This window comes from Giraffa tippelskirchi, chromosome 8 (genome assembly GCF_054371585.1).
Source record: "Giraffa tippelskirchi isolate mGirTip1 chromosome 8, T2T-mGirTip1v1.2.pri, whole genome shotgun sequence".
NCBI classification, from domain to species: Eukaryota; Metazoa; Chordata; class Mammalia; order Artiodactyla; family Giraffidae; genus Giraffa; species Giraffa tippelskirchi.
Genome location: NC_137282.1, coordinates 36,676,005 through 36,700,159, shown reverse-complemented (window position 1 = coordinate 36,700,159; position 24,155 = coordinate 36,676,005). Strand labels below are relative to the sequence as shown.

Sequence of the window (24,155 nt, the reverse complement as noted above, 5' to 3'; positions counted from 1 at the left end):
TCAATTGTTATGTCCCCTAGTGAAGGTAGTTTTCCTTTGCATCATGAGATCTTTAAACCAGGAAAGCCCAAATCCATGGGATTGAAAAATAAAATATATACAAGTGAAATTTAGGTGTAATAATGAGAGCTGCCATTCTACCCTGGGAATTCTGTTTATGGAGAAACGGTACCATATGTTATTCATAAGATCAGAGCATCATATGGGATAGTAACCTAGTCTCACAATGTTATCTTCCAACTGTTACTGTAACTGAGTTTTCAAAAAGCCAATTCACTCTTGTTTAAGGCCAGCTCCTTCAGGGTGATAAGGTACATGGTAAAGCAAAAAAATCAGAGAATCCCATGGGCATTCACCCACTGCTGTGCTTTTATTTTTTAGAAAAGTTTCTTGTTCAGAGTTGGGTGGCTTGTTGTGACAGTGAATATGGCAATGTAAGTCTGTGGAAGGTAGTAGTGGCATAATCACAGCATTTAAGGAAAGCAAATCTATATCAAGAGTAAGTGTCTGTTCCAGGAGGGAAGAGATCTGATAGAACTGATCTGTAACAAGTTGCTGCCTGGTCCTCCCAAAAGAATACAAAGAATTTCTTTGGATTTTGTAGACAATCTATACCATATTTGAACATGACGCTCCAATTCTCTGCTTAAGCTGTAAGGCTTTGAAGAAGTTCCAGGCAAGTAAAGGCCCCCTAAACCTGATCAGTTTGCAGGACAACTCAATTTTACCACTCCCACTGAGAAAATAACCATAATGTGTGTTCCCACTGGGCCCGATGAGAGGTGGGCTGGACCAAAAATCCGTTTTCCCCTTGACTTCCAAAGTCTCCCATTGTGACCAGTATAGCACAGTGGTGTCTGGACCCAGGATTATCCTCAGCTCAGAGCCACTCTCTGTGTGCTCACTCCAACACAGTTACTGAGTTTGTAGTAGGAACTTTATTTCTACCTGAGCTCCCTGATTCCTGGAATGTGAGCGTTGTAACAGAAACAACTAATGAAGATTCTTCTCTCTAACAAAGTAAACCAAAAGCAATACCATACCAGTAGTTTCAGAGGTTGGCCACCATCAAAACTGTAAAGAATGTGCAGTCTCTCTTTCCTTGTACTTAATAACTCTGGTAAATGGCTCCAAGTCCTTTGGGAAAGGTTGGGGTCTCTAAAGGGTCTGCTGTTAAAGATTCCGTACCTTCTCTTCATTCACAGCTACTAGGTCTAGGAATTGCCTCAAGTCTTAGACTTTGGTTAGTGTCTTGATCTTTATATGGGGCGACTCTGCTTGCCAAATCTGAAGCTTTTCAGATCTACAGATCAAAGAAAACCTTAGTAGACTATTTCAGTCCTAATCTGTTAGTCACCACCAAAGACAGTCATTAGTGATCATCCATTAACCACAACCAAAGATTTCTTCAGATCATACCCCTTTGATGACCATTCTGGCTGAAGTATATGTTCTAACAGAGTGCCCATCTTGCCTCTTAAGGTCTCATGGTGTGCATTGCCTCTGCCATCCTGGCAACCTGTAGTCACTATGGCAACTAAGGAGCCTATTTCAATGGTAGCATCACCATATCCATCACCAGCCTGCAGAAAACAACTCTTTGGCACTTTGCAAGGCTGCTGGTATATTTTCTCAGTATATTAATGAAAGGAGTGTTCTCTGGACTCACTTGGAGGTAGCCAGGATACTATCTAGTTAAGGTGGATGGTCAGTAACAAAAGATAAGTCCACTTTAACTTCCTATCTCCCTCAGCCTTTGGGTTTCTTCTACCGTATTATACCAGTGAATCTCTGGCCTCTCAGCTTCATTCAACATGGGTCACTGCTGAGGCAAGTTTTGAGTTAACCAACCAAGTAAACAAAACCGAGAATATCTGATAAATACACACATGTTCAATCCCTACCTGATATAACACCTGTAGAATCCATTTGAACACATAGTCCTCAGAATCATGCAGTGCTTTTCATGTGAGAGCCTTTCTTCTGCTGGATCTGATTTTGTAATTCACCCTACCAGCTGGGGTCTCCTGCTGGATACAAGTCTAGAGGAAGTGAAGGAGTTAGTAATTTGGGAACATGAGTAGAATTGGCATCACCCTGCAAGGTAACTATCCTAATTTGGGGTTACTAGGCCCTCTTCAGTTCAGTTCAGTCACTCAGTCATGTCTGATTCTTTGCAACCCCATGAACTGCAGCACGCCAGGCCTCCCTGTCTATCACCAACTCCCAGAGCCTACCCAAACTCATGTCCATTGAGTCAGTGATGCCATCCAGCCATCTCATCCTCTGTTGGCCCCTTCTCCTCCTGCCTTCAATCTTTCTCAGCATCAGGGTCTTTTCCAATGAGTCAGCCCTTCGCATTAGGTGGCCAAAGTATTGGAGTTTCAGCTTCAACATCAGTCCTTTCAATGAACACCCAGGACTGATCTCCTTTAAGAGGGACTGGTTGGATCTCCTTGCTGTCCAAGGGACTCTCAAGAGTCTTCTCCAATACCACAGTTCAAAAGCATCAATTCTTCGGCACTCAGATTTCTTTATAGTCCAACTCTCACATCCATACATGACTACTGGAAAAACCATAGCCTTGACTAGACGGACCTTTGTTGACAAAGTAATGTCTCTGCTTTTTAATATGCAAGACCATATCAGTCTCAACAGACAGAAAAGGAGCTGCTGCTTTCAACCAGAAAGGCACAGGGAGCAGCTGGGGTTTGGGAATATTTAGGTCATCTGAATCTTCTGTGTCCCAGAAGGCTTTAGTGAAAATAACTCTTTCAGTTTCTACTTGTAGCCCTCTCCTCCCTAAGACTCAGACCTGAGTCCCTAAAGGGACGTATCCAAATGGCAGCATCATACTGTGCTCAGAATTGTCCTTCCCATGTGATGGCTCAGGCTGCATTACAGGTTTAAGCTTGTCTGCTTGACACTCTCCTCCCTGAAGACGATTTCTCTCTTGGGAGGCATCATGGTGTCTCATGCTCACAGACTCTGGGCAGGCTGACCCCAAGGGTCTGCCAGGCACATTGAGACCCACTGGAATCCCAGAGGTAGACACAGCTCATGCCCAAACCTAGAACCTAGCTTTAAAACAATGGAGTGCTTATCCCCTCTCTGGTCAACATACTCAAAGGCATCACATGAAAATGTGCAAAGAAAATGCTTGCTTCAGATTTTATTTACAAGGTTGGCACCAAATCTATAAATATCACTTTTAAAGGAAGAGTTCATGATGTGAATTTGATAGAGTTTTAAAGTTTGCTTCTTTTTATGATGGTTTCAGATTGATTTTGTGCAGACTTGTTTTTATAGTCAAATCAAACTCTAAGTGCTGGATTACCTGCCAGAAAAGTTAAAATGCATTTCAGTGACTTAATTTTGGCACCATGTTCATATTTATTTTTAATTTTAGTTACCATGAGAGTTTGCTTATTTTTCCCAAGTGAATTAAACCAGATTTGTGTCAAAGAAGGATGGAGACTCTTCTTAACACTGTTCAAACTGAGTTACTAAAATAATATGGGCAACAAGGCTGTGGATTCAACTCCTGTTATACGCAGAATTTGTAAATGGCATGAAGGACAACCTCACCAGATGGAGAAGATGAAAGGGGATCAGAGTGAGGATCTTGAGATGAGATTACTGAAGGGCTCTGTCATTGCCCAATCCCCACTCTCTTTTGTAAGAAGGGCTGCTACCTTCCAATCCTAAAGCTTATCAAGGGAGATGTCACTATTAAGGTAAACATCAGTGGGGCCACCTGAACACCTGAGAGATGTTTTTCCCAGCAGCTGGGAGATACAGAGGGGAACTAGTTCTGACTCACACTAGAGGGAGGGAAAGCAGGCTGTGAACTGGGGTGTGAGCGAGGGGCTGACTCACTAGGCAATGGAGCCAGGGGCAGTCTGCCTCACTGGGATGGGCTGGAGTTTGTCACGACATGGATGTGTGAGTGTTTCCTGAGAACGCAAGTGGGCCAAATGGGAAAGAACTAGTGGGGGGTGTCGTGGGCTCTGTCCAATTGGGAGGCCTGGAGGAGCACGGTGACTTCAGCAGAGAGTCTGATGAAAGTGTCCAGGTAGGTGTCTTCTTGGGCCATCTTGAATAGAATCATACATGTCTGGAGGTAGGGAATTGTTGAAGAGGGGCCAAGATAGGAAAGATGTGAGGAGTCCATCAAAGTGCCACAAGAGGGGAACGTTCATTTTAATCATATAATTGTGCTTAGTTGCCTTAGTCATGTCCAACTGTTTGTGACCCCATGGACTGCAGCCACCAGGCTTCTCTGTCCATGGGACTCTCCAGGCAAGAATCCTGGAGTGGGTCGCCTGCCCTCCTCCAGGGGATCTTCCTGACCCAGGATCGAACCCGCGTCTCCTGCACTGCAGGCTGATTCTTTACCACTGAGACACCAAGGAAGACCTAATCATATAATTGATCCATCCAGAAATATCAACTTGCACAATTTAACTGGCGCAGAAAGTAGAAATAACTGTCCCACTACCTGCCCGTCCCTCCGTCCCTACTAACAACTTCAGTGTTGACAGGGAGCAGAAACTGAGGGTAATGAACTGAGGCCTAGGGTCTGAGAGAGAGGGAGCAGAAGAACCATGTCCCTTTCTAGCAGGAAGCAAGCCTGAGCTGAAGAGGGAAAACTCACACTGAGTTTGATTTGGTCATTACATGTGTATGACACAGTCTAATCACCAGATTGACACAATAGTCCATCTATGAAGTAAGAAAGATCCCACATGTCATGGGCCCCAGGAACAAGTAAATATTACTCACACTGAATGAAATGTAAACAAACAGTGGGAGTACATTTTTGCCCTCATTCTTCCTCTCTCTTCCTCTCTCTCTCTTTTCCTCCCTCTCTCCCATCTACCTTATTGGCCTTTATCCAGGATGAAATGGTACCAAGTACCATCCTACCCCTGTAATGTTCTCCACCTGTGTGTCCCAGCTCATGGGTTAGAGGGTTGTTGGTGACCAGGGGATATAATGAGGTTTTACTTTTAGGTTGAATAGTTATTTAACTTAATTGAAGTAACAGAACTTTGAGGACAGACAGAAAACAATGCTTTTATTATTTATACCATGCTTTATTTATTTAGTAATGATTTACTATCTCATGGACTTTTACTAACAAGAAAAGTCATTGCACCTAAGAACCCAGTTGTCTGTATAGCAAGCCACCCAAAGCATGTTTTTTCATCTTCCTTGTCACTTAATCTGAGAAGTTACCTACAAGTTTCCCATGATCCATAGAATGAGATTTAACCTCTACTGAGCACAGGTCACTGGAGCAGGAAATGGAAACCAACTCCAGTACTCTTGCCTGAAAAATTCCATGGACAGAGGAGCCTGGCGAGCAACAGTCCATGGGGTCACAAAAGTTGGACACGACTGAGCAACTGAGCAAACAAGCACATGCCATAATTTCTAGAGCAGCCAATCAAAAGTCTATCTTAGTGGTTTCTTGGTGGACTCCAAAATAGGAACAGGTGAGGGGGAACCTAGAATGTCATATGTTCTACCATTTATTATCTTTTTTCACTAAGGGATAGAAATTTATTTTCAACATCTTCTTCCTCCGCCCCAATTGCACCCCATTTCTTAGCCCAATAAGCTAAAAATTTAAATTAAAATGGTGAGAATAATCCATACAAGAGAACCTGCCTATGTCTCATTTTGGAATAAGAGGGCTGGTCAGAGAGAGGGAGCCCCCCAAGCCCTACCACCTGTACAGAGGCACTAGAAAGCAGAATTTAGGGAAGTCTAAGTTTCCTGGTCTTTCTCCAATGCTGCCCAGACTGGCTGTGCTTATTCCCAGCGTGGTGCCAAAGGTCAGGCGATGCCACAGGATGCAGGTAACACCAGAGCATCAGATGTACAAGAAGATTTAAGGAGCAAAAATGATTTGGCTAATAAAACAATTTACATCTGTTATTGAGCAGAACACAAAGTATACATATGTGTTTAAGATAAAACTGAAGATTTCAATAAATTTCACACTTTGGGTCCTGCCTTTAGACCTCTCAGAGATCCTTACGCACGAAATCTCTGCAGCAAAGGCAGAGGGTTGACTAGCTACTGTATCTGAAAAGCCATTATGACAAAGAAAAACATATCAAAGTCATCAATGCATCGAACCTTCACCCCCAAAATGACCTAATAATAACTACTATGTATCTGCTCCTTCTGCACACCCTGTCTTTCAGCCTCCACATTAATAACCTGGGACCTGAACATAATCATCCCCAGTTTAAGGTGAAAAGGCTAAAACTTTAAAAGGTTATGTAACATGTCCAAAGTCACACAAGTAAATAAAATTTTCACCCTATAATCTGACTGACTCTGAAGTCCATTCTCTTTGCCAGAATGTTCCAGCTACTTCTGTCTGGTGGCATACTGTTTTTCTATCCTCCTGCTGACTGGAGAGCATTAAAGTGAAAGCCGCTCAGTTGTGTCCGACTCTTTGCAACCCCATGGACTGTAGCCTGCCAGGCTCCTCTGTCCATGGAATTCTCCAGGCCAGAATACTGAAATTGGTAGCCATTCCCTTCTCCAGGGGATCTTCCCAACCCAGGGATCAAGCCCAGGTCTCCCACATTGCAGGCAGATTTTTTACCATCTGAGCCACCAGGGAAGCCCAAGAGTACTGGAGTAAGTAGCCTATTCCTTCTCCAGCGGATCTTCCTGACCCAGGACTCAAACCGGCATCTCCTGCATTGCAGGCGGATTCTTTACAGCTGAGCTACCAGGGAGAGGATTGCCCTGGACAAAAAAACAAAACGGCAGGGATGCTGTGACAGGTGGCTTGATGTCTCATAGGGCAATTGCAGTAACAATTTCTCGTCAAACAGATATAAGTGCCAAAGTCATTTCTCTTTAGTTATAAACAGCAAGAAATGTCGTGCAGACAGCAATCTGTTGAGCTCTGAAAAGTAGTGATGCGCTCAATTTTTTTTTTTAACTTTTCATGAAAACAAATATTTTTCAGTTGTTGGGAGTATTTCAAGACGTGGAAAATATCAAAGCACTTATCTCACGGTATTTATGACCCAAGTTGCATGATGATGACTTCTATATTGTTCTTAGGAGCTTTTCAGATTTATAGTGTGGTTTACTCTAATTGCGTGAGCTTAATTAAGGATCCTATAAAACTGACCTGCAGCCTAAACAGATATAATCAGTAAAAGATTGTGAAGTTATTCACTAAAATCTTATTCTAGATATTTTCCCATACAGTTCAATGTAGTTTAGTGATTTAAAAGCTAAAAGTTGATCTTATATAAACAAAAATGCCTGGCCAACATAAGGAAATTGTTTTAAAGGTTTTCATTAAATATGTATGCTATATATTTCTTCTTTTAAGCAATTACACTATTCACTCTGGCCTGGGAGGCTTTCTTCCTAATGATATTAAATAAGAAAAAAGATTCATTGGTATGAATACGATATTTAACTGTTCAAATTAAAAGCAGACCTCAAAGCAGTTTTTCGAAGAGAGAAGTTGAAATAACTTTTCTGTGAACTAAAGCTGGTAATGACCTGGGGGGAAAATACCTCTCTGTCCTTTCTCCACTCATTTCCAACTACTCTGAGCCAAGGTATTCCCTGCTAATCATACATATTTTATTTCCACCCAACTTGCTAGGCACCTTAATTTGAAAAAGAATCCCATAGCAAAGTGCTTACTCAACATGATAAAAGTTCCCTCGCTTGTACAATTTCTGTTTCATGACGGCCCTCCCTCTCTATATTTCTTTTCATCTCTTCACTTTAAGGACTTGTTTTAGACTATAATTATTCTTGAGACTCTGGTTTAACACAGCCATTAAATCTTGTATAGGTGGATGATAAATTGGGACGCTAACAAGTTGTACTGATCTTTTTCTCAGAATTCTTCTTGTTTGAGCTCAACCACCATAAAGCAACATGAAGAAATATCTACATTTCAGAAAGCAAAATGTACACACACACACACAAAATTTTACTGCCAGAAAATCTAGATATTTTGAAAGCTTATGGATAGTATCTTGAAAATAATTCATTTCTATAAGCCTCTTAGCAAGTTATTTGGGGAAAACTTCTAAAAAAAGGTATGTCATGGTTTGTAAATTTTACATTTGGTAACTTTAGCCATCTTAAAGGATCTTAGTCTTCCCCCTCCATCTCTCCAATGGGAAATCACTGAATTTGCATTACTTTAAAATAGAGCTGACATGGAATGCAAAGGGTTTTTTTTTTTTTTTTCCTATAAATACAAATCCAGATGGTGACTGCAGCCATGAAATTAAAAGATGTTTGCTCCTTGGAAAGAAAGCTATGATCAACCTAGTCAGCATATTAAAAAGCAGAGACAAGACTTTGCCAACAAAGGTCCGTGTAGTCAAAGCTATGGTTTTTCCAGTGGTCATGTATGGATGTGAGAGTTGGACTATAAAGAAAGCTGAATGCTGAAGAATTGATGCTTTTGAACTGTGGTGTTGGAGAACTCTTGAGAGTCTCTTGGACTGCAAGGAGATCCAACCAGTCCATCCTAAAGGAGATCAGCCCTGAATATTCATTGGAAGGACTGATGCTGAAGCTGAAACTCCAATACTTTGGTCACCTGATGCAAAGAACTGACTCACTAGAAAAGACCCTGATGCTGGGAAAGATTGAAGGCAGGAGGAGAAGGGGCCGACAGAGGATGAGATGGCTGGATGGCATTACTGACTCGATAGACATGAGTTTGAATAAACTCCGGGAGTTGGTGATGGACAGGGAAGCCTGGTGTGCTGCAATCCATGAGGTCACAAAGAGTCGGACACGACAGAGCGACTGAACTGAACAAATACTGAAGTGAAAATAATCTTAGTTTCATTTTCAAAAATAACACTTCAGAATTTTATCAAAAATTCCAGAGCAAGCAAAATAAAAATTGTACCCACAACTCTCTTTTCCCATATAGTTGAAGTGGTATTTATAGCTATTTCAGCCCGTACTTATCAAAAAAACCAGAAAAATCTGGAACAAAAATTTGTATTTGGGGCCTCTAATGTTGATCCTTTGCATCTTAATTAATGGTTGTCTATGACCTGGAGCACCAAATATTGCACTTCTGGCATTATTTGTAGTTGGCTGAGATTCAATTAATTGAAATTTTTTGCTGTTGCTGGAGAAAATGTGAAATGGAGTATTTATAACCATGGGTACCTGAATTTTATTTACAGTCATCTGAAAGAAATTCCACATCAGTGACAGAGCTGCAGCATCAAACACTTGACTCTCAGATGCTTTTAAGACGTTTAAAAAAAATGTGTATGATATGTACTTTTTTCTTTCATATGGAGAAAAATGCTCATTTTACAAAACTTTTTACTGTGTTGTGGGGGAAAAATAAAGTTACATTAAAGTCCACTAATCAATTGCTAATTAAATAACAATTCTTGATGCTCCAAGTGGAACTATAGCTGAGTTGGACAGTATTTTATAGGACTAAATTATATTTTGGCTTAGTTTTAATATCCAAGGAAACTCATTTCATAATTGGTAGGTGTGTAAATGTGCTGGCACTTCAGGTTCTTTATTTTATTGGGAAATTGTGTTTCCCCTGCCAACTGAAATTATAGAGCAAGTCAGCATGCTTAAGTACCAAACATGTCTTTTTCTAGGTATAAAGAAAAATAGTATGTGGAAGAAAGGAGTTTTGTTTTGTTTTTTAAGTAGGCTACATTTTATGATATTTTGACTTCATGTTTTTTATTAATAGTAAGTGGCCCAAAGACTATAGATGTTTTATGTACTATTGTTGCACTGCATAAGATCAGCTCTTGGTAAGCAATAGTCTCAAAAGCAATATTGGCTGCTATTTATTGCCTGCTTATTTGGCAATGTGGTGTTTTACATATCATATTTTATCTTCATAACAAATCAGTGAGGCTTAACTCAAATGTCTGAACTGGCTTGGCCTAACCAATCAGTGGAATTTCTTTCTTCTTTTTTTTTTAGCTAAATGTTTGTCCTGAGCAAGTTTTTATTTTTTTAATTTTTAATTGCTTTACAATGTTGTATTGGTCTCTGCCATACAACGCAAATCAATCATAATTACATATATATTCCCTCCCTCTATAGCCTGTCTCCCCCACTCCCATTCCACCCCTCTTGGAATTTCAAGCAAAACACTTAGGGAAGGCCTGCTCCTAAGTCAACATTATTTCCCAGACTTGCACAAGCTGTGGCTTCTTAGGCCATTTGAGAAATTTGATGATCAGCTTCAGCAATACAGGAACAAACTATAACAGGACTGATGCAGGACATGCTGATTAAGAGAATAACTTCCTTAGTAGTAGCAGTTGCATTAATGGAATATGTGCGTTTTCCTTCTCCGAAAGATTTCAAAATTATTTTGGATATTTTTTCTTCCCATTTTTCATAAAGCTACTGAGATAATAGGGCATATCCCAAAAAGATTGATTTCATCTGGTTTTTCTTATAGATTATCAGCTGTTTTTCAACATCTATTTTACTAACACAAGCAGTATGGCTTACATTAATAGATGAGGAAAACGAGGATTTTGAAAAGATAAAGCTGAAAAGTTGGTGGCGTGTTAAAACTAGAACTACAAACTCAGTATCATCAAAGTTTTTCTTTTTCTACATAGTATGCTCTTTACACTAAAAAGTATTTTTCTGTAGCTTTAAATAAATAAAAGGCCATCTTACTGCCCTATTAAAAATTACCATGTGAACATTCTGATTTTCTACCTTGGAATAATTAATAGATGTAAGAAATTGAAAATTGCTTGATTTGATGACTGCACAACATCAAGTAACAATGCACAATTATTTTGAACAACAACTTCCACTGAGAATTAGCTTTCCGCTGGCCTTCTCTGTGTTCTGGTGCCCCAATGTTTATAATTACACATGGATATTGTGATAGTGCAGTCGTTAAATTGGAAATTGAACTTCTTTGACAACTGCAGTGAAACTTGACAAAAGATGAATGTGATTTTTTTTTCCTGTTTCCCTTCTTCTCCTTTCACTTATTTAAACATGTATTAATTAACTTGTTCTGGCAAGTGTTTAGTAAACATTGAGCAGGGGCATTTCTTTAGTGGTATAATTAAAATTCCCTTTTAAAATGTTTTGCATCATATTTTATGCACAATTTGACTTGAGTAAACAGAGGTTCTAATTGAAGTTTTTAAATGGAGGCAATCAAAATTGATAAAACATCCAGCAACCCATTCAAGCACAATGTCTTCCTGTCTAGTTCAAGTCACATTTGATGGTCAGTTAACATTAGCCTGAATCAGTTAAGAAGTCCCCAACTTCACAGGCCCGTTTCTACTTTAGTTAATCTCAGGGAATAAACCTTTAAATGTTGTAGTACCTCTTGAAGTTGTTATACAATATTTATTCAATTAAATTTCTTCAGAGTTATTACACTAGGATATTATGAGAAGGATCTAATTTAGGTTATGGATCCTCTGCAAATAAAGTGTTGCATAAAGCACACTGAATGAATGAAGCTATCCAAATAGCAAGTGGGGCTTCAATTATTTTTTCCCATTACAACTTGCTGTAAAAGGTTACACCTCCGTAAATAGTGCTGTTCTTTGGGGTGAGGATAGCCAGTGCAGCTTTTCAGTGTTAACAGGTAAATGTACAAAGCACATCATCACTTTTTGCCATATTTCTCTACGTGTGTAAGGGGAACGGGGATGGTGGGAAAAGTGAAGAGAGATGGAAAGGAATTCATTTTGCTTGTAATGCATTGATTGACCTGAAGTGAGAGATATTTTAAGGGAAGTTTTAAACTTCCAGTCTTTAAATTATTCATACTTTTTTTTTGCCCTTTTCATGATGCTGTAAACAAATCTGAAAAAGCAAAGCTTTAAGTACAAGAATTGTTGTTAATTGATAAGTGATTTACCAGCTCTCAGGATCACTGGTGTCTCTAATGATCTTTTTTTAATTCATGTGGATTAAAACAGATTCCGCCTGATCACTTCCTCCAAACCTCTGAGTTCTGAAACTGAGCCAGCCAGAGGTGAAAGCAGAAAGTAATTCCCTCTGGTTTCGAACTGTAGATTTGGAGCCTACTGTCAGTGGGGAGCAGCCACTTCTGCTTTTGTAAAAGAAAAGCAACATAGAATGTAACCCCGACTCTAGTGGGGAGTCTGCCTAGTGCTGGGTTTCCTTAGCAAGCCCACTAGGCTTTCAAACTAATCTACCTTTCCAACTGGCTTCTTTATTTTAGTAGTAAAGTGATATTTTGGTGTCTATCCAACACTCCTTTATTATTGTCGTTGTTTTCTTAATATGTTTGAAGTTTGGAAGAGAAAGAGAAGTGCTATCAGGGGCCTTCTTGCATGCATGCTAAGTGGCTTCAGTCGTGTTCGACTCTGTGCAACTCTATGACTGTAGCCCACCAGGCTCCTCTGTCCATGGGGTTCTCCAGCCAAGAATACTCGAATGGGTTGCCATTCCCTTCTCCAGGGGATCTTCTCCAGCCAGGGATTGAACCCATATCTTTTATGTCTTCTGCATTGGCAGGTGGGTTCTTTACCATAGGTGCCACCTGGGAAGGGCTTCCACTAAAATCCTAAAACTGTACCATTCTCAATTTGAAAATGAGGAAATTGAAGCACTGACTATCAAGCCACTTGCTCACCTCTCAGGACTAGTAAGTACTGATGCTGGGATACATGTGGGTGAACTGGCTCAGAGTGTGCTTCTAACCACAGTGATCTTTTATCAGTGGGTATCAGCTCACCAGCCCTAATTTTGCACATGAGAAACAAAAGCTCAGAGTGGGGAAGAGCTTGCCTGAGATAAATAAAACAGGGAGTAAGAGAGAGAAAGACAGTGAGGCCTAACAGCCAGTGTTTCCAAATACCACTGTTGGAATTCCCTCACGGACACGACTGAAGCAACTTAGCATGCATACATGTGTTGGAGAAGGAAATGGCACCCCACTCCAGTATTCTTGCCTGGAGAACCCCAGGGACAGGGGAGCCTGGTGGGCTTCTGTCTATGGGGTCGCACAGAGTCGGACACGACTGAAGCGACTTAGCAGCAGCAGCAGCACGGTCCAGAGTTTAGGACTCTGCACTCTCACTGCCAAGGGCCCAGATTCAGTCTTTGGTCAGAGGACTAAGACCCTACACGCCATGTGGTATGGACAAATGAATATCATTGTTGTAACTTTTGACGATCATATTGCTTGTGTTCATTCTACATATCCATGCCTTCTCAAGCCAAAAGTTCAAGAACACTAGGAACTCTTCTTAATGATTCAAGGTCATCATCGTGAATATTCGTGTGCTGGATTTCGCTCAAGTGCTGTGAGGTATTCGTATGTCGATTCTTACAGTCATTAGTCATATCATCAATTCATGTGTTTAATCATCCTTATATTCAGCCGCTCATGGGTTCATCCATACATCCACGTTATTTTACAGGTGTACACCTGGTATGTGTTCAGACATTGTCCTCAGCATAGGAATACAGAGTGTCGCCTGACTGCCAGGGCCAGCCCCTGACTCCATCCATTTTCTCTTTAGTTTTCTGCCTGTCTTTTGAAGCCTTTCTCTGCCTTTCTCCTACTAATGGGACTCCAGCCTCCAGTACTCGTTACACGGTCTCTTTAATTTGCTTGGGATTTAGAAACCTGATGATAAATTTGTTCAAATCTTGTCTGAAATGAGAGTAAATAAAACCTAGATGCTGTTTCCATGAGCAAAATACAAATGAGATAGTGAATGCTGTGGTTAAGAAGGAGCCTCTAGATGAGCTGGGTTTGATCCAAGTTCTACCAGCCGCTAGCTATGCCCCCTTGGGCAAAGCACAGGGTCCCTCCAAGCCTGTCTCTCTTGTCTCTAGAGTGAAGGATAAGAGTGACGGTCTCCATTTCAAAGAATTGTTGTTTAAGACTTCATGTTTTGAAAGCATTTATCTCATTGCATGGGACAAAGCAAACATTGTTTGCCATCCTTATTTGCTTAGACATTTTGTGACAACTATTTTTACCTCTCAGAGACCCATATTGTTGTTATATTTTTAGGGGAGTTGTGAAGATTCTGCTGTAAGTTCACAGCTATATTGAGTGCTTCTCATGGGCAGCAGCCTGGTGGCCTGTGACTCGTCAGAGTGAGTTCAGAACAAGGACTCCAGAGTCATATGCCAGGGCTAGAGTCTGCTTCATCAAGTCCCCATTACACAACCCTAGACCAGTCACTCAGCCTCTCTATGCTTCAGTTTCTCGTCTGCAGAAGTTATAAGCGTATTCTCTACCTCACAGATCCTCATGAGAATTAAATGAAGACATAACATTTGTGATGTGCTAAGCACAGTGCCCAGCACATAGTTCAGGGACAGAACACAGCAAATTTATTACTATGTGCTAGACTTCATATAAGTGATAAGGCTTAGACATTATAATCAGCAAGAATAAATACAACATCTCCACTCCTCATAGCACTTTTCATGAGTAGGAGGAGCCTTTAAAAACCAGTGATGTGCCAGGTTTCACAGTGACTTTATGGTAAACCCAACCATGTGACTCCTTTTGTAGTTTAATGAAGTTCCATTTGTTTTGAACTCCTCACCCCAGGAAGGTAGCCTTGCAGCTCCCAGCCAGTACCCTCTGGCTGCCCTTTCATTGAGCTATTGAAAGAAGACCAAACTCACTGAAATCATTCACAAGAATGTGCAAGTGGTTTTTGACATCTTGCAGTCTTGTTCAACCTCATTGTCTTAAATGGCCACGTGTCCAAAAGAATCAACCAAGCTTCAGAAGAGCCTAATGTACAAGCAGGGAGTAATAGGAAACCAAGTCTTTCATACAGTTCTGCAACCTGAACATATAATTTGCTACAGAAATGTTCAAAATTCATGCCATGAATAGCTAGTTACAAGCATAAAATGCTTTCTCTTCTCCTTTGTTCACACAAGTAAATCTTTTGGGAAAAGACAGCATGCACAAGGAGGCAGGCAATACACATCAAGGACTGAAGCAAGCAGGTTTAAGAAAACTGCAGAGAACATGAGATGGCAAAAGGCAACTGAATGGCAGTTGAACACACATTATGCAGGCATCCATAAGGGTCGTAGGCAAGTGCCAACATGATTCAGGAGGCAGCTCCCTCCACTCCAGAAATGAAGATGTCACTAGAGCTTCTGTGGTTCCAAATTAATCCAGAAATAGGCATGTGCTGATCTTTAAAGATGAGCCACTGGCCACAGTTTCTCAATTGTAAAAGGTAAAACAAAAGATGTGCAAGAGGCCAAGTGTGTCCTCAGCGAAGACATTCTTTGACCATTTAGGTATTTGTGAGCATGTTAATAGCTAAGACCTCATGGGGACTCATCCCTTTTATTCTCACAGCCATCCTACAAGGTAGATACTATTAATATCATTGTGTTTTATAGATTTAAAAAAAAATTTAGACACACATTTGTCCTCTTACTTGCCCAGCCAGTGTTGGGTGAGGCTGAGCTAATCCAGATATAGCCTGCCAGAGTCTGTTCTTAACCATATTCTGATACTTCCTCTCATGATAAAATAGTTTGGATCACCCTAACCCCCATGGAAAAAGAACTCTGTCTTTCTGATTCAAGTTTTGGGGGTTTCTGGTCCCAACTGAGTATTTCAACTCAAAAATATTCCTTAAGCCTCAACTACATATAAAACACCATTTTCTGTGCTGTAACACATTGATTTTATCTTCATTAATGCAATGTCTGGAATATGATTTTAGAACAAGGGTAATACTGTTGAAATAGCTTCATCTGGAAACACATCAGTTTGCAAACAGATTGGCATATTATCCACAAATATAAACATTTACAAAAAATTCAGGCAGCATTCAATGACTGTAGCCATAATGATTCATTGGCACAAGAGGAGTGCTATGTGATGGAAGATGCCTAGGCTGTTTGACACATTTCAGTGGAGTTCATTACACACACGAAACGGAACCAATTTTACTCAACAGTGACTTTGACATTTACAGAAAAATGAAATGGAGGTTTAGAAATGAAGACTTCATGTAAAATCTCTACCAAAAATTTTAAATTGGTTCTATCCTTATGTCACCACTTCTAGAAGATCAGCCATGTACTATAGACTTATTTTTATTCACAGCAGGTGGCAACCTATTCAAAACAAAGTTCCTTGGGTTATCCGAAAATTGATTGTGAACCAACTTAATTGGCTGTAAAACTCCTCTCAGAATAAAGAACGTGTGTATATATTTTTAAAGATTTTCCTGTAGGAAGACGTGTCCCTTTGGCTTCACTCTGTTTAATTCATCCTGATATCACAGCCCTGTTTCTTTGATTTGCTGGGTTTTAATGGAGTTAATACCATCCTCGTCCCCAGTACACTCAAACACGGTGTGGGAATGGAGAGATTTCAGGCTGAGTTGGAACACAATAGGGTCAAAAGAAATGCTAAATAGTTGTAAATAACCAGCTGTTTCCTACTTTATAAGGGCTTCCCTGGTGACTCAGCAGGTAAAGAATCCACCTACAATGCGGGAAACCTGGGTTTGATCCCTGGGTTGGGAAGATCCCCTGGAAAAGGGAACAGCTACCCACTCCAGTATTATGGCCTGGAGAATGTGATGGACTGTATAATCCATGAGGTCACAAAGAGTCGGACACAAGTGAGCGACTTTCACTTTCACTTTCTACTTCATGGACAGTAGAATGTGAGATGTACCAAAAATTCAGTAGGAATTTATGCTGCTGGTGGTGGTTTAGTCACTAAGTTGTGTCCTACACTTTCGACCCCATGGACTGCAGCCCTCAGGGCTCCTCTGTCCATGGGATTTTTAGGCAAGAAAACTGGAGTGAGTTCCCATTTCCTTCTCCAGGAGATCTTCCTGACTGAGGGATCAAAGCCACGGACCCATGTCTTGTGCATTGTAGGCAGGTTCTGTACCACTAAGCCACCAGGGAAGCCTCAGGGATTCATGGTACATATGTTACAAGCATTACTAATGAGTTATGCCAATGGGTTAGGATGATTTATGGGGAGATAATATTTTCAGAAATATTTTCTGTGAGCAGCATCATGCAAAGTGCTATGCTACAGTATTTCTGTGCAACACCATTTATTTGAAAAAATCATTTCATGACAGATTTTAGAAAACATTCTCTTGCTAGGGTAAATGGTTCAAGTATATTAATAATGTTGCTTTATTGAATGCTGACTGGGCTTTCAGTGCCAAAGTTAAGGCTCTGCATACAAAAAAAAAAAAATGAATGTACTTGGTTTGATTTGTAAGCCTAGATGGCATTATAGTAATATTGCACTGATTAGAATTAATCAGGAACACCAGAATAAATGTATGCTAAGTCTGAATTCTAAAACTTCAAAGTAATTATATTGCCTTTAAATCTGTCTAATATTTACTTATTTGTTTGTCTGTAAATAGATACTGATTTTATTAATCAGTATCTCAAAACCAGATAGTTCAAACTGTTATCAAACATGAGTCGCTGGAGAAGCAATGCAATCAATAGAGATGTTTTCTAATTAGCATATTATTTCCAAATAAAAGGTGATTTCAAAGTATTCCAGGGAACTTGAAGACATTGTAGTTTGTCTTCCCATTCTATGTATCCTATGAAATATTTTACATTATTAATTTTCAATAATCTAGGGGGAAAGATTTTGCTAATCAAAGGAAAACTTCAGCCAAGCTCCTGCATTAATTATCACATATTCTAAATTGGTAGAACCTGAATTAATGAGGCCCAGGCTTCTTCTATCTGGCATGCATTAAATAAAAGCTGGACTTGACTATATGCTCTTGTGAAGACTGAAGTATATATCCATACTGGCTGCCAGGCAAATAAATTTTCAAAATATGCAACTATGAATGCTATGTGGACTTTGCCCCACCATCCATAAACATCTTAATTGCCTTCTACACATCACTAAAAAAAGGCTTCTACAAAGATTCAAACTATTTTTCTAGAGCAACCCCTTTTGCATATCATATTTCAGAACAAACAATTGCCTATAAGAAATAGAAATCTCCCCCTCCTAAAAAACAGATTCCAGCAGAAATGAAAATTAAAAGTAGAGACACAATCTATTAAGAAATCTTTTAAGTTCATTGCTAAACTGTCATTGGGCTATAATTAGGAAGTTCAAGATTCATTTTTACATAGTTTTATATATTTCTACCTCGTTTGCTCTTGATGCCATGAGGGGATGAGGGCAAAATGGTACAATATCCATTTTGCTTTATATACTTTCCTGCCCTACTGTCTAATTTTTGTGTGCATGCTAAGTCACTAGAGTTGTGTCCAACTCTTTGTGACCCTATGGACTGTAGCCCGCCAGGCTCCTCTGTCCATGAGATTCTCCAGGCAAGAATACTGGAGTGGGTTGCCATGCCCTCTTCCAGGGAATTTTCCCAACCCAAGGATCCAACCCAAGTTTCTTGTGTCTCCTGCATTGGCAGGAGGGTTCTTCACTACTAGTGCTACCCATCTAATCTTTGGGTCTTTCCTAATTGAATAACCATCTCTACTATTTTAAAATTTGGTGTCTATGTATGCTCTTACTTTTTGTCATTTTACATCACTGCCTGACACCTACATAATGAACAAGCACATCTGATTACTACTTGTCATGTGATTTTCCTATATTTTGACTGCTCAGAAGTCAGCGGCTTTTGCATCTAAGGTCATGTTTGGGCTTCCCAGGTAGCACTAGTGGAAAAGGACCCACCTGCCAATGCAAGAGACTTAAGAAACACGGGTTTGATCCCTGGCTAGGGAAGATCCCCTGGAGAAGGGCATGGCAACCCACTCCAGTATCATTGCCTGGAGAATCCCATGAACATAGGAGCTGGTGGGCTACGGTCCATAGGGTCACAAAGAATTGGACACAACTAAAGCGACTTAGCACAAGATCATGTTTGGAGTATGGGGTTTTTTTCATTTCATATTTTTAGATTAAAATCTACAGTAGGTATATCATTCATATTAACTATATCAAATTCTCATCTGATATAATATCAGCATGTTAAATTATAAAAGAATGTGTTTCCAGTACCATTTTTGCAAGGTAAAATTACAGCATTGAAGTTAGTTCTGATTGTTTTCGCTTGAATAAAGTAAAGATGATTTTCAGAACATTAACAAAATGGAAAAGGGGAAAAGGCACACAGACTCTATGAATGAGTCTGTCCTCCGGTGAGCTTTCATTTTTGCCCATATTCTTCCGGAGGCCGGCTGTGGGCATAAAGCTTCCGTCTTCTCTGTTTCTACACTGTTACTGTGAAACACTGAATTGAAGTCTACACAACAGAAAACAATTAGCAAACGGACTAATTCTGATTTTTAAATGCTTCTGTTCTTTAACTTCAAGAGAATTTGACTTGCTTGGAAATGCCTCTTGAAAAATAAAAAAGTATTTAAGCCTAAGAGGGAACTATACTATCTTTGGCACACTTTTGCAGGCTGCTGTAGATGGATTCTAAACTTGCAATGCAAACAATAGTAATAATAACAATAGTGGTAGTAATAATGATAACAATAGCTAATATGTATTAATACCTTACTAAGTGCCAGTCACTGTTTTAAGTGCATGTAATGACATTTAATCCTTATAACGCCCTCTGAGGTAGTTACCATAATAACTCCCATTTATAGAACAAGAAACTAAGGTGCAGTGAGATTAAGCATTTTCACAAATTCATAGCAATTTAAACCCAGGCAGTCTGGCTTCAACATTGATAATCTTGACGACCATGCAATCCTGACTTAAGAAGTATTAAGTAGTATTACATGAGTAATATTATTACATGAGAATTGCTAAGTTATATATTCAACAGTATAGAGTTTGTTGGCGTTTAACTATAGAATTTCGCAGAGAAAGCTATCCCTCTAAACACCAAATATGAGTGGTTCATAGTAATTTTAGTAACTCTGCGTACTGAGTTTTAAAAAGGACACACCCTTTCTTCCCTCCTCTCCTTCTCACCTTTGGGTGTCCTGAACCCAGGAGCTGTGACATGCGTCTTGTGGCAACACGTTCACACGAGTTTGGTCCCATTTCAGTGGATGGAGTGCAGTGAAGGGCACTAAGCGTGGTGGAAATTGGTTATAGTGGACAGTGGTCAAAGCACTGGGTTAGGCCCCAGTTCTCTGCTCCTGCTATAATCCCATTTGCTAGAGTAGAATCTCTTGCAGGGGGAATTAGGGGAATTCTTCAAGGATGAACGGCATGTTCCCAGGGTTACTCTCCCTGAGGGGGCTCACAGACAAGCTGTCCACAATTCTCTCTTGATTCCCCAAGTTGATACAAAAAGAGCTGGGTGATAACTAAACTAATGTTCTACCATACTTGGAGACACTGCTTAAATTTGTACCACTTTAAAAGCTTATTACCAGCTAAGCAGAAAAAAAAAAAGTAAAATACTTGACATTTTGGTATCTGTGATATTAAAAAGAACTAATATTTAATATTCAAGTGGCAACAGCTTGTAGAGTTTGCACACAACATCCATAGGGATCGATTTTTCTTTAAAACGGCCTTTAGGAGTCTGCCTTTTAAACAGCTGACACCTCCATTCTCTGCATCCCTCTTCCCTGCCAGCACCGTGGGGCACACACTGAGTGCAGCCACAGACGTGTAACTCTTCACTGCAGGGTTTGTCTATGCAAATAACGGAGAATGTGGGAAATGAAGAAAAATGCAGTTTCCACTGAATCAACCTCAATGCCATCTCAACTACTAGAAACGAATAGCTGTCTTTAGAGGGATTTCTCCACATGGTCTCGCAGTCCCCCTTATATCCTATCCAGGAGAAGAGAGAACTGTCATTACCTAATTGGTCATCAGTCATCCCACACCGGTACCAAGGCCACATAATGACAAATATACTGGTACCTGGCATTCTTCCAGCATGACTAATTGTCACAGTACTAATTCACTCACCTGTGGAATTTTCAACTTCCCCAGCCTGCTGTCAAGAAGATGCATAACAATGGAATAAAGGTTTAAAAATGCTGAACACTATGAAATATTTCACTCATATCTCACCAGAAAACTTCCACTTAAACATGTGTTGGGTGGCTATAATTATTCATTGCTGAGGTAAAAAAAAAAAAACAAAACTGGTCATATATACATTTACCTGGTAGAAAATTAGGAGACAAAGGGACAAATCTTTTCAGACATAGAGGGAAACAAAAAATACTGATCAGATTGCCTAAAACCTGTTCCTTTATCTGCGTTTATTTAGTAACTGTACCACATATTCTACCTTACAAAGCCCTTCATTTTTCTGTTAGTATTATTTAAGAAAATATTTTTTATATTCAAATAGTAAGATAAAGGAGTAATTTATTGGTTTTTTTCCAAGAAATGTGGGAAAATTTAGGAGGGAGATATAAGGATGCATTACTTTAATTAGGTAAAATGGTAAACCAAATTGCGATATCTTTGCATCTTTGCCAAGCACTCTGGCATGAGGATTTTTTTTAATGCTAGGCTGTGTTTTTAAAAATTAATTAATTTTTAATCAATTGATATTAATTAATATTAAAAATTACTATTTGTCATGGAAAATTATTACCCGCAATTATAATAGCTGACTTTTCTGAAGATCTTATCTATTGCCCTCACTGTGGTATTGAGGTACATTTGATGTACCTGTGAATATTACAAGGAAACTGTTGGACCAATTTTAATATACATGCTTAGTTGCCTATGATACGAGTAAAATTTAGAGATAAAAGCCAACCAGAATTTCCTAAAGAAAATTGAAGAGAATTGTTCATTTTGTTCTCTATTCTATTAAATACAGATTCTGTAGCTTGTTCATTAACCCATCCTATAGTGTTAATTGGGTCATACGAGGAAAAAAACTTTCCCAGTCAAATTTGGAAAATAGTGGATTAAATACAGGCTTATCATCATTGCTACAAAATTTCACTTCAGAAAAGTCAATATACTAATGAGCATTCTGCAGAGAAGACATAAGGTCTTTTCCAACCTTGTCTGACCCGGCTGTTCCATCGCAACACATCTCAGAAGCCAAGAGTCTGCAGACCAGGCTTCTTGCTTCCCATCACAGGTGCTCAATACACTTTAGCAAAATTTCAACATTAGCCACTTTCAACTGAATCAAAATTGTCTGTGATATTCTTTCATGAGGATAAATATGCAAATAGAATCAGAAACACAAACTCATTTCTTCTAACCAGATCTCAGCCCACATACTCAGAGGTAAAAGAGTAGTGAAATAATCCACTCTGGCATGTTGACCTACAGCAAGCTATTACTTAAAATAGGATTTTTAAGTGACAGAAAAGGAGAGAGGAAAACAGTAGCTTCATACTCGGCACCCGCCTTCCGTTTAGCATATCTGAAAGACCATTTTCCTCATTTCAAAATTGATAGCCAACTTATTTTTTTGTTGTTTTGCTATTCAAATTTCTGTCCTCTTTTTTTTCTCCAGAGCTATTTGCTCTAACACTGAATTTTAAGCATCTCTAAAAATGCTTGATATGTTATTATTCTTTCCAGATATTCTCTGAGAGCCAAGCCAAGAGCATTAAGGAAGAAAGGAGGAATGAGGCTGGATACAGTGCAGTGAGAAAAGACATTTCAAGGAGAGGGGTACCTGCTACTCAGAGACTGGACTGTGGCATCAGAATGAGAACTTACCGATACTTCTTGCTTCTCTTTTGGGTTGGCCAGCCCTACCCAACTTTCTCAACTCCATTATCTAAGAGGACTAGTGGTTTCCCGGCAAAGAAAAGGACCCTGGAGCTCTCTGGAAACAGCAAAAATGAGCTGAGCCGTTCGAAAAGGAGCTGGATGTGGAATCAGTTCTTTCTCCTGGAGGAATACACGGGATCCGATTATCAGTATGTGGGCAAGGTAGGATTCCGTTGGGCTCTTTGACATTCTGGTTTTAAAAGCCTGAAGAAGTTACTTTTCATAAATAGAACGGGGAGGATGTGAACTCTTCCCCCAATACAGTAAGAATTGTTGCTTATCTGGTAAGACTTTTTTTTTTCACTTGAGTAGTTTCAGAAAGAAGACTGTAGCAAGAAGCTGAGAAATGTTAGCACTGCAACAAAGAAAGAGAAATGCTTCAGTTGAAAACGAAACGCCCACAACCATCCGCACAGGATTATCATAAATCCTTTAATTTTTACTTTAGCTTGAAAAATGTGGTCCAGCTATTCTATAAAGTAGGATGTATTAAAAATAGGAGTAGAGAGATTAAGCTGTAAGGAAAGGAAGCTTCCTTTTTTCTCATTCTGAGAAAAAAAAAAAAAAACATTCTGAGCTTTTGTCCTTTGGCCAGGTTCAAATTAACTATTTCTTAACGCTGCTACCTACAGAGCCATCTATGCTCTGACCAAATGGAAATCTTTATCCTCAAAACCCACCATTGCCTTAGATTTAGTTGTGTTGCTGCTGCTTTTTTGTCTTGTCTCCAATAATTGTTAATAACCAGGCATTTCAAAAACTTATGATTTATTTGTGGCAAAGTTCACAAAAGAGGAAAATGGTTATGTAAAGGTGCCATTTCCAAATATCATCTGACCATTTTATTGACTCCAGAAAGTAAAATGAGGAGGCATAGCTTATTATAGCCCTTACAGACTACTGGAGCTGAGTCAGGGAAACAGCTTGGTTATACTGTCATCATGAATTTCACTGAAATTTTATCATCAGTCACATTCCCACTGCAGAAGATCTGCATCTTGCTCAGACGTGAGAAAGACGGATACAGGTCTGTGCTTTGTAGATTCTCTGTTTCAGAACATGATACTGATCAGGAAAATAATTGTCACACATCCTTTCCATAAACAAACTAGGGACAAACATAATAGAGATGATAAAACATCTTCATTTATGAGTACAACTACAATTTTAGAACATCTATATTTGGATATCATGCAAATAGCATAAATTTTACAGATTCCAAGGGCTGCATGTTCACACTTCAATCTGTTATCAAATATCCCTGAATAACCGGATGCAAATATTCTTTTTAAGTATCTACCACAATAAATGAAGGAAAACCATCCATGGTTTGGGCTGAGGTAACCAGGCATTTTCCCAATGAAGTGAATTATTAATGTGGCATAAAGTAAGAGAGGAAGTATTCAGT

General features: G+C 39.5%; 1 protein-coding gene and 2 long non-coding RNA genes across 6 annotated transcripts in view; 1 reads left to right on the top strand and 2 right to left on the bottom strand.

Annotated features, from left to right (window-relative positions):
* The window catches only part of LOC145518863 (uncharacterized), a 29,455-nt gene extending 6,516 nt beyond the window's left edge, over positions 1 to 22,939 (bottom strand). Inside the window, exon 1 of the long non-coding RNA XR_014063359.1 lies at positions 22,694 to 22,939. This is a non-coding gene — a long non-coding RNA (uncharacterized LOC145518863). The remainder of the gene's footprint in view (positions 1 to 22,693) is intronic.
* CDH6 (cadherin 6) overlaps positions 1 to 24,155 on the top strand; it is a 137,094-nt gene that overhangs the window by 55,771 nt on the left and 57,168 nt on the right. For 3 of the 4 annotated variants that reach the window (XM_081523928.1, XM_081523930.1, XM_081523927.1), the window contains exon 2: positions 22,553 to 22,909. In XM_081523928.1, coding sequence (XP_081380054.1) covers positions 22,682 to 22,909 — 228 coding nt within the window. In that variant the 5' untranslated portion in view covers positions 22,553 to 22,681. Of the gene's footprint in view, positions 1 to 3,804; positions 4,076 to 22,552; positions 22,910 to 24,155 lie in introns of those variants that run through there. The other variant, XM_081523929.1, reaches the window with a different exon arrangement.
* LOC145516221 (uncharacterized) lies at positions 16,702 to 20,431 on the bottom strand. The gene is made up of 2 exons (XR_014061227.1): positions 18,823 to 20,431; positions 16,702 to 17,992 (listed from the first exon to the last, which is right to left on the bottom strand). It is a non-coding gene; the product is annotated as an uncharacterized LOC145516221 (long non-coding RNA).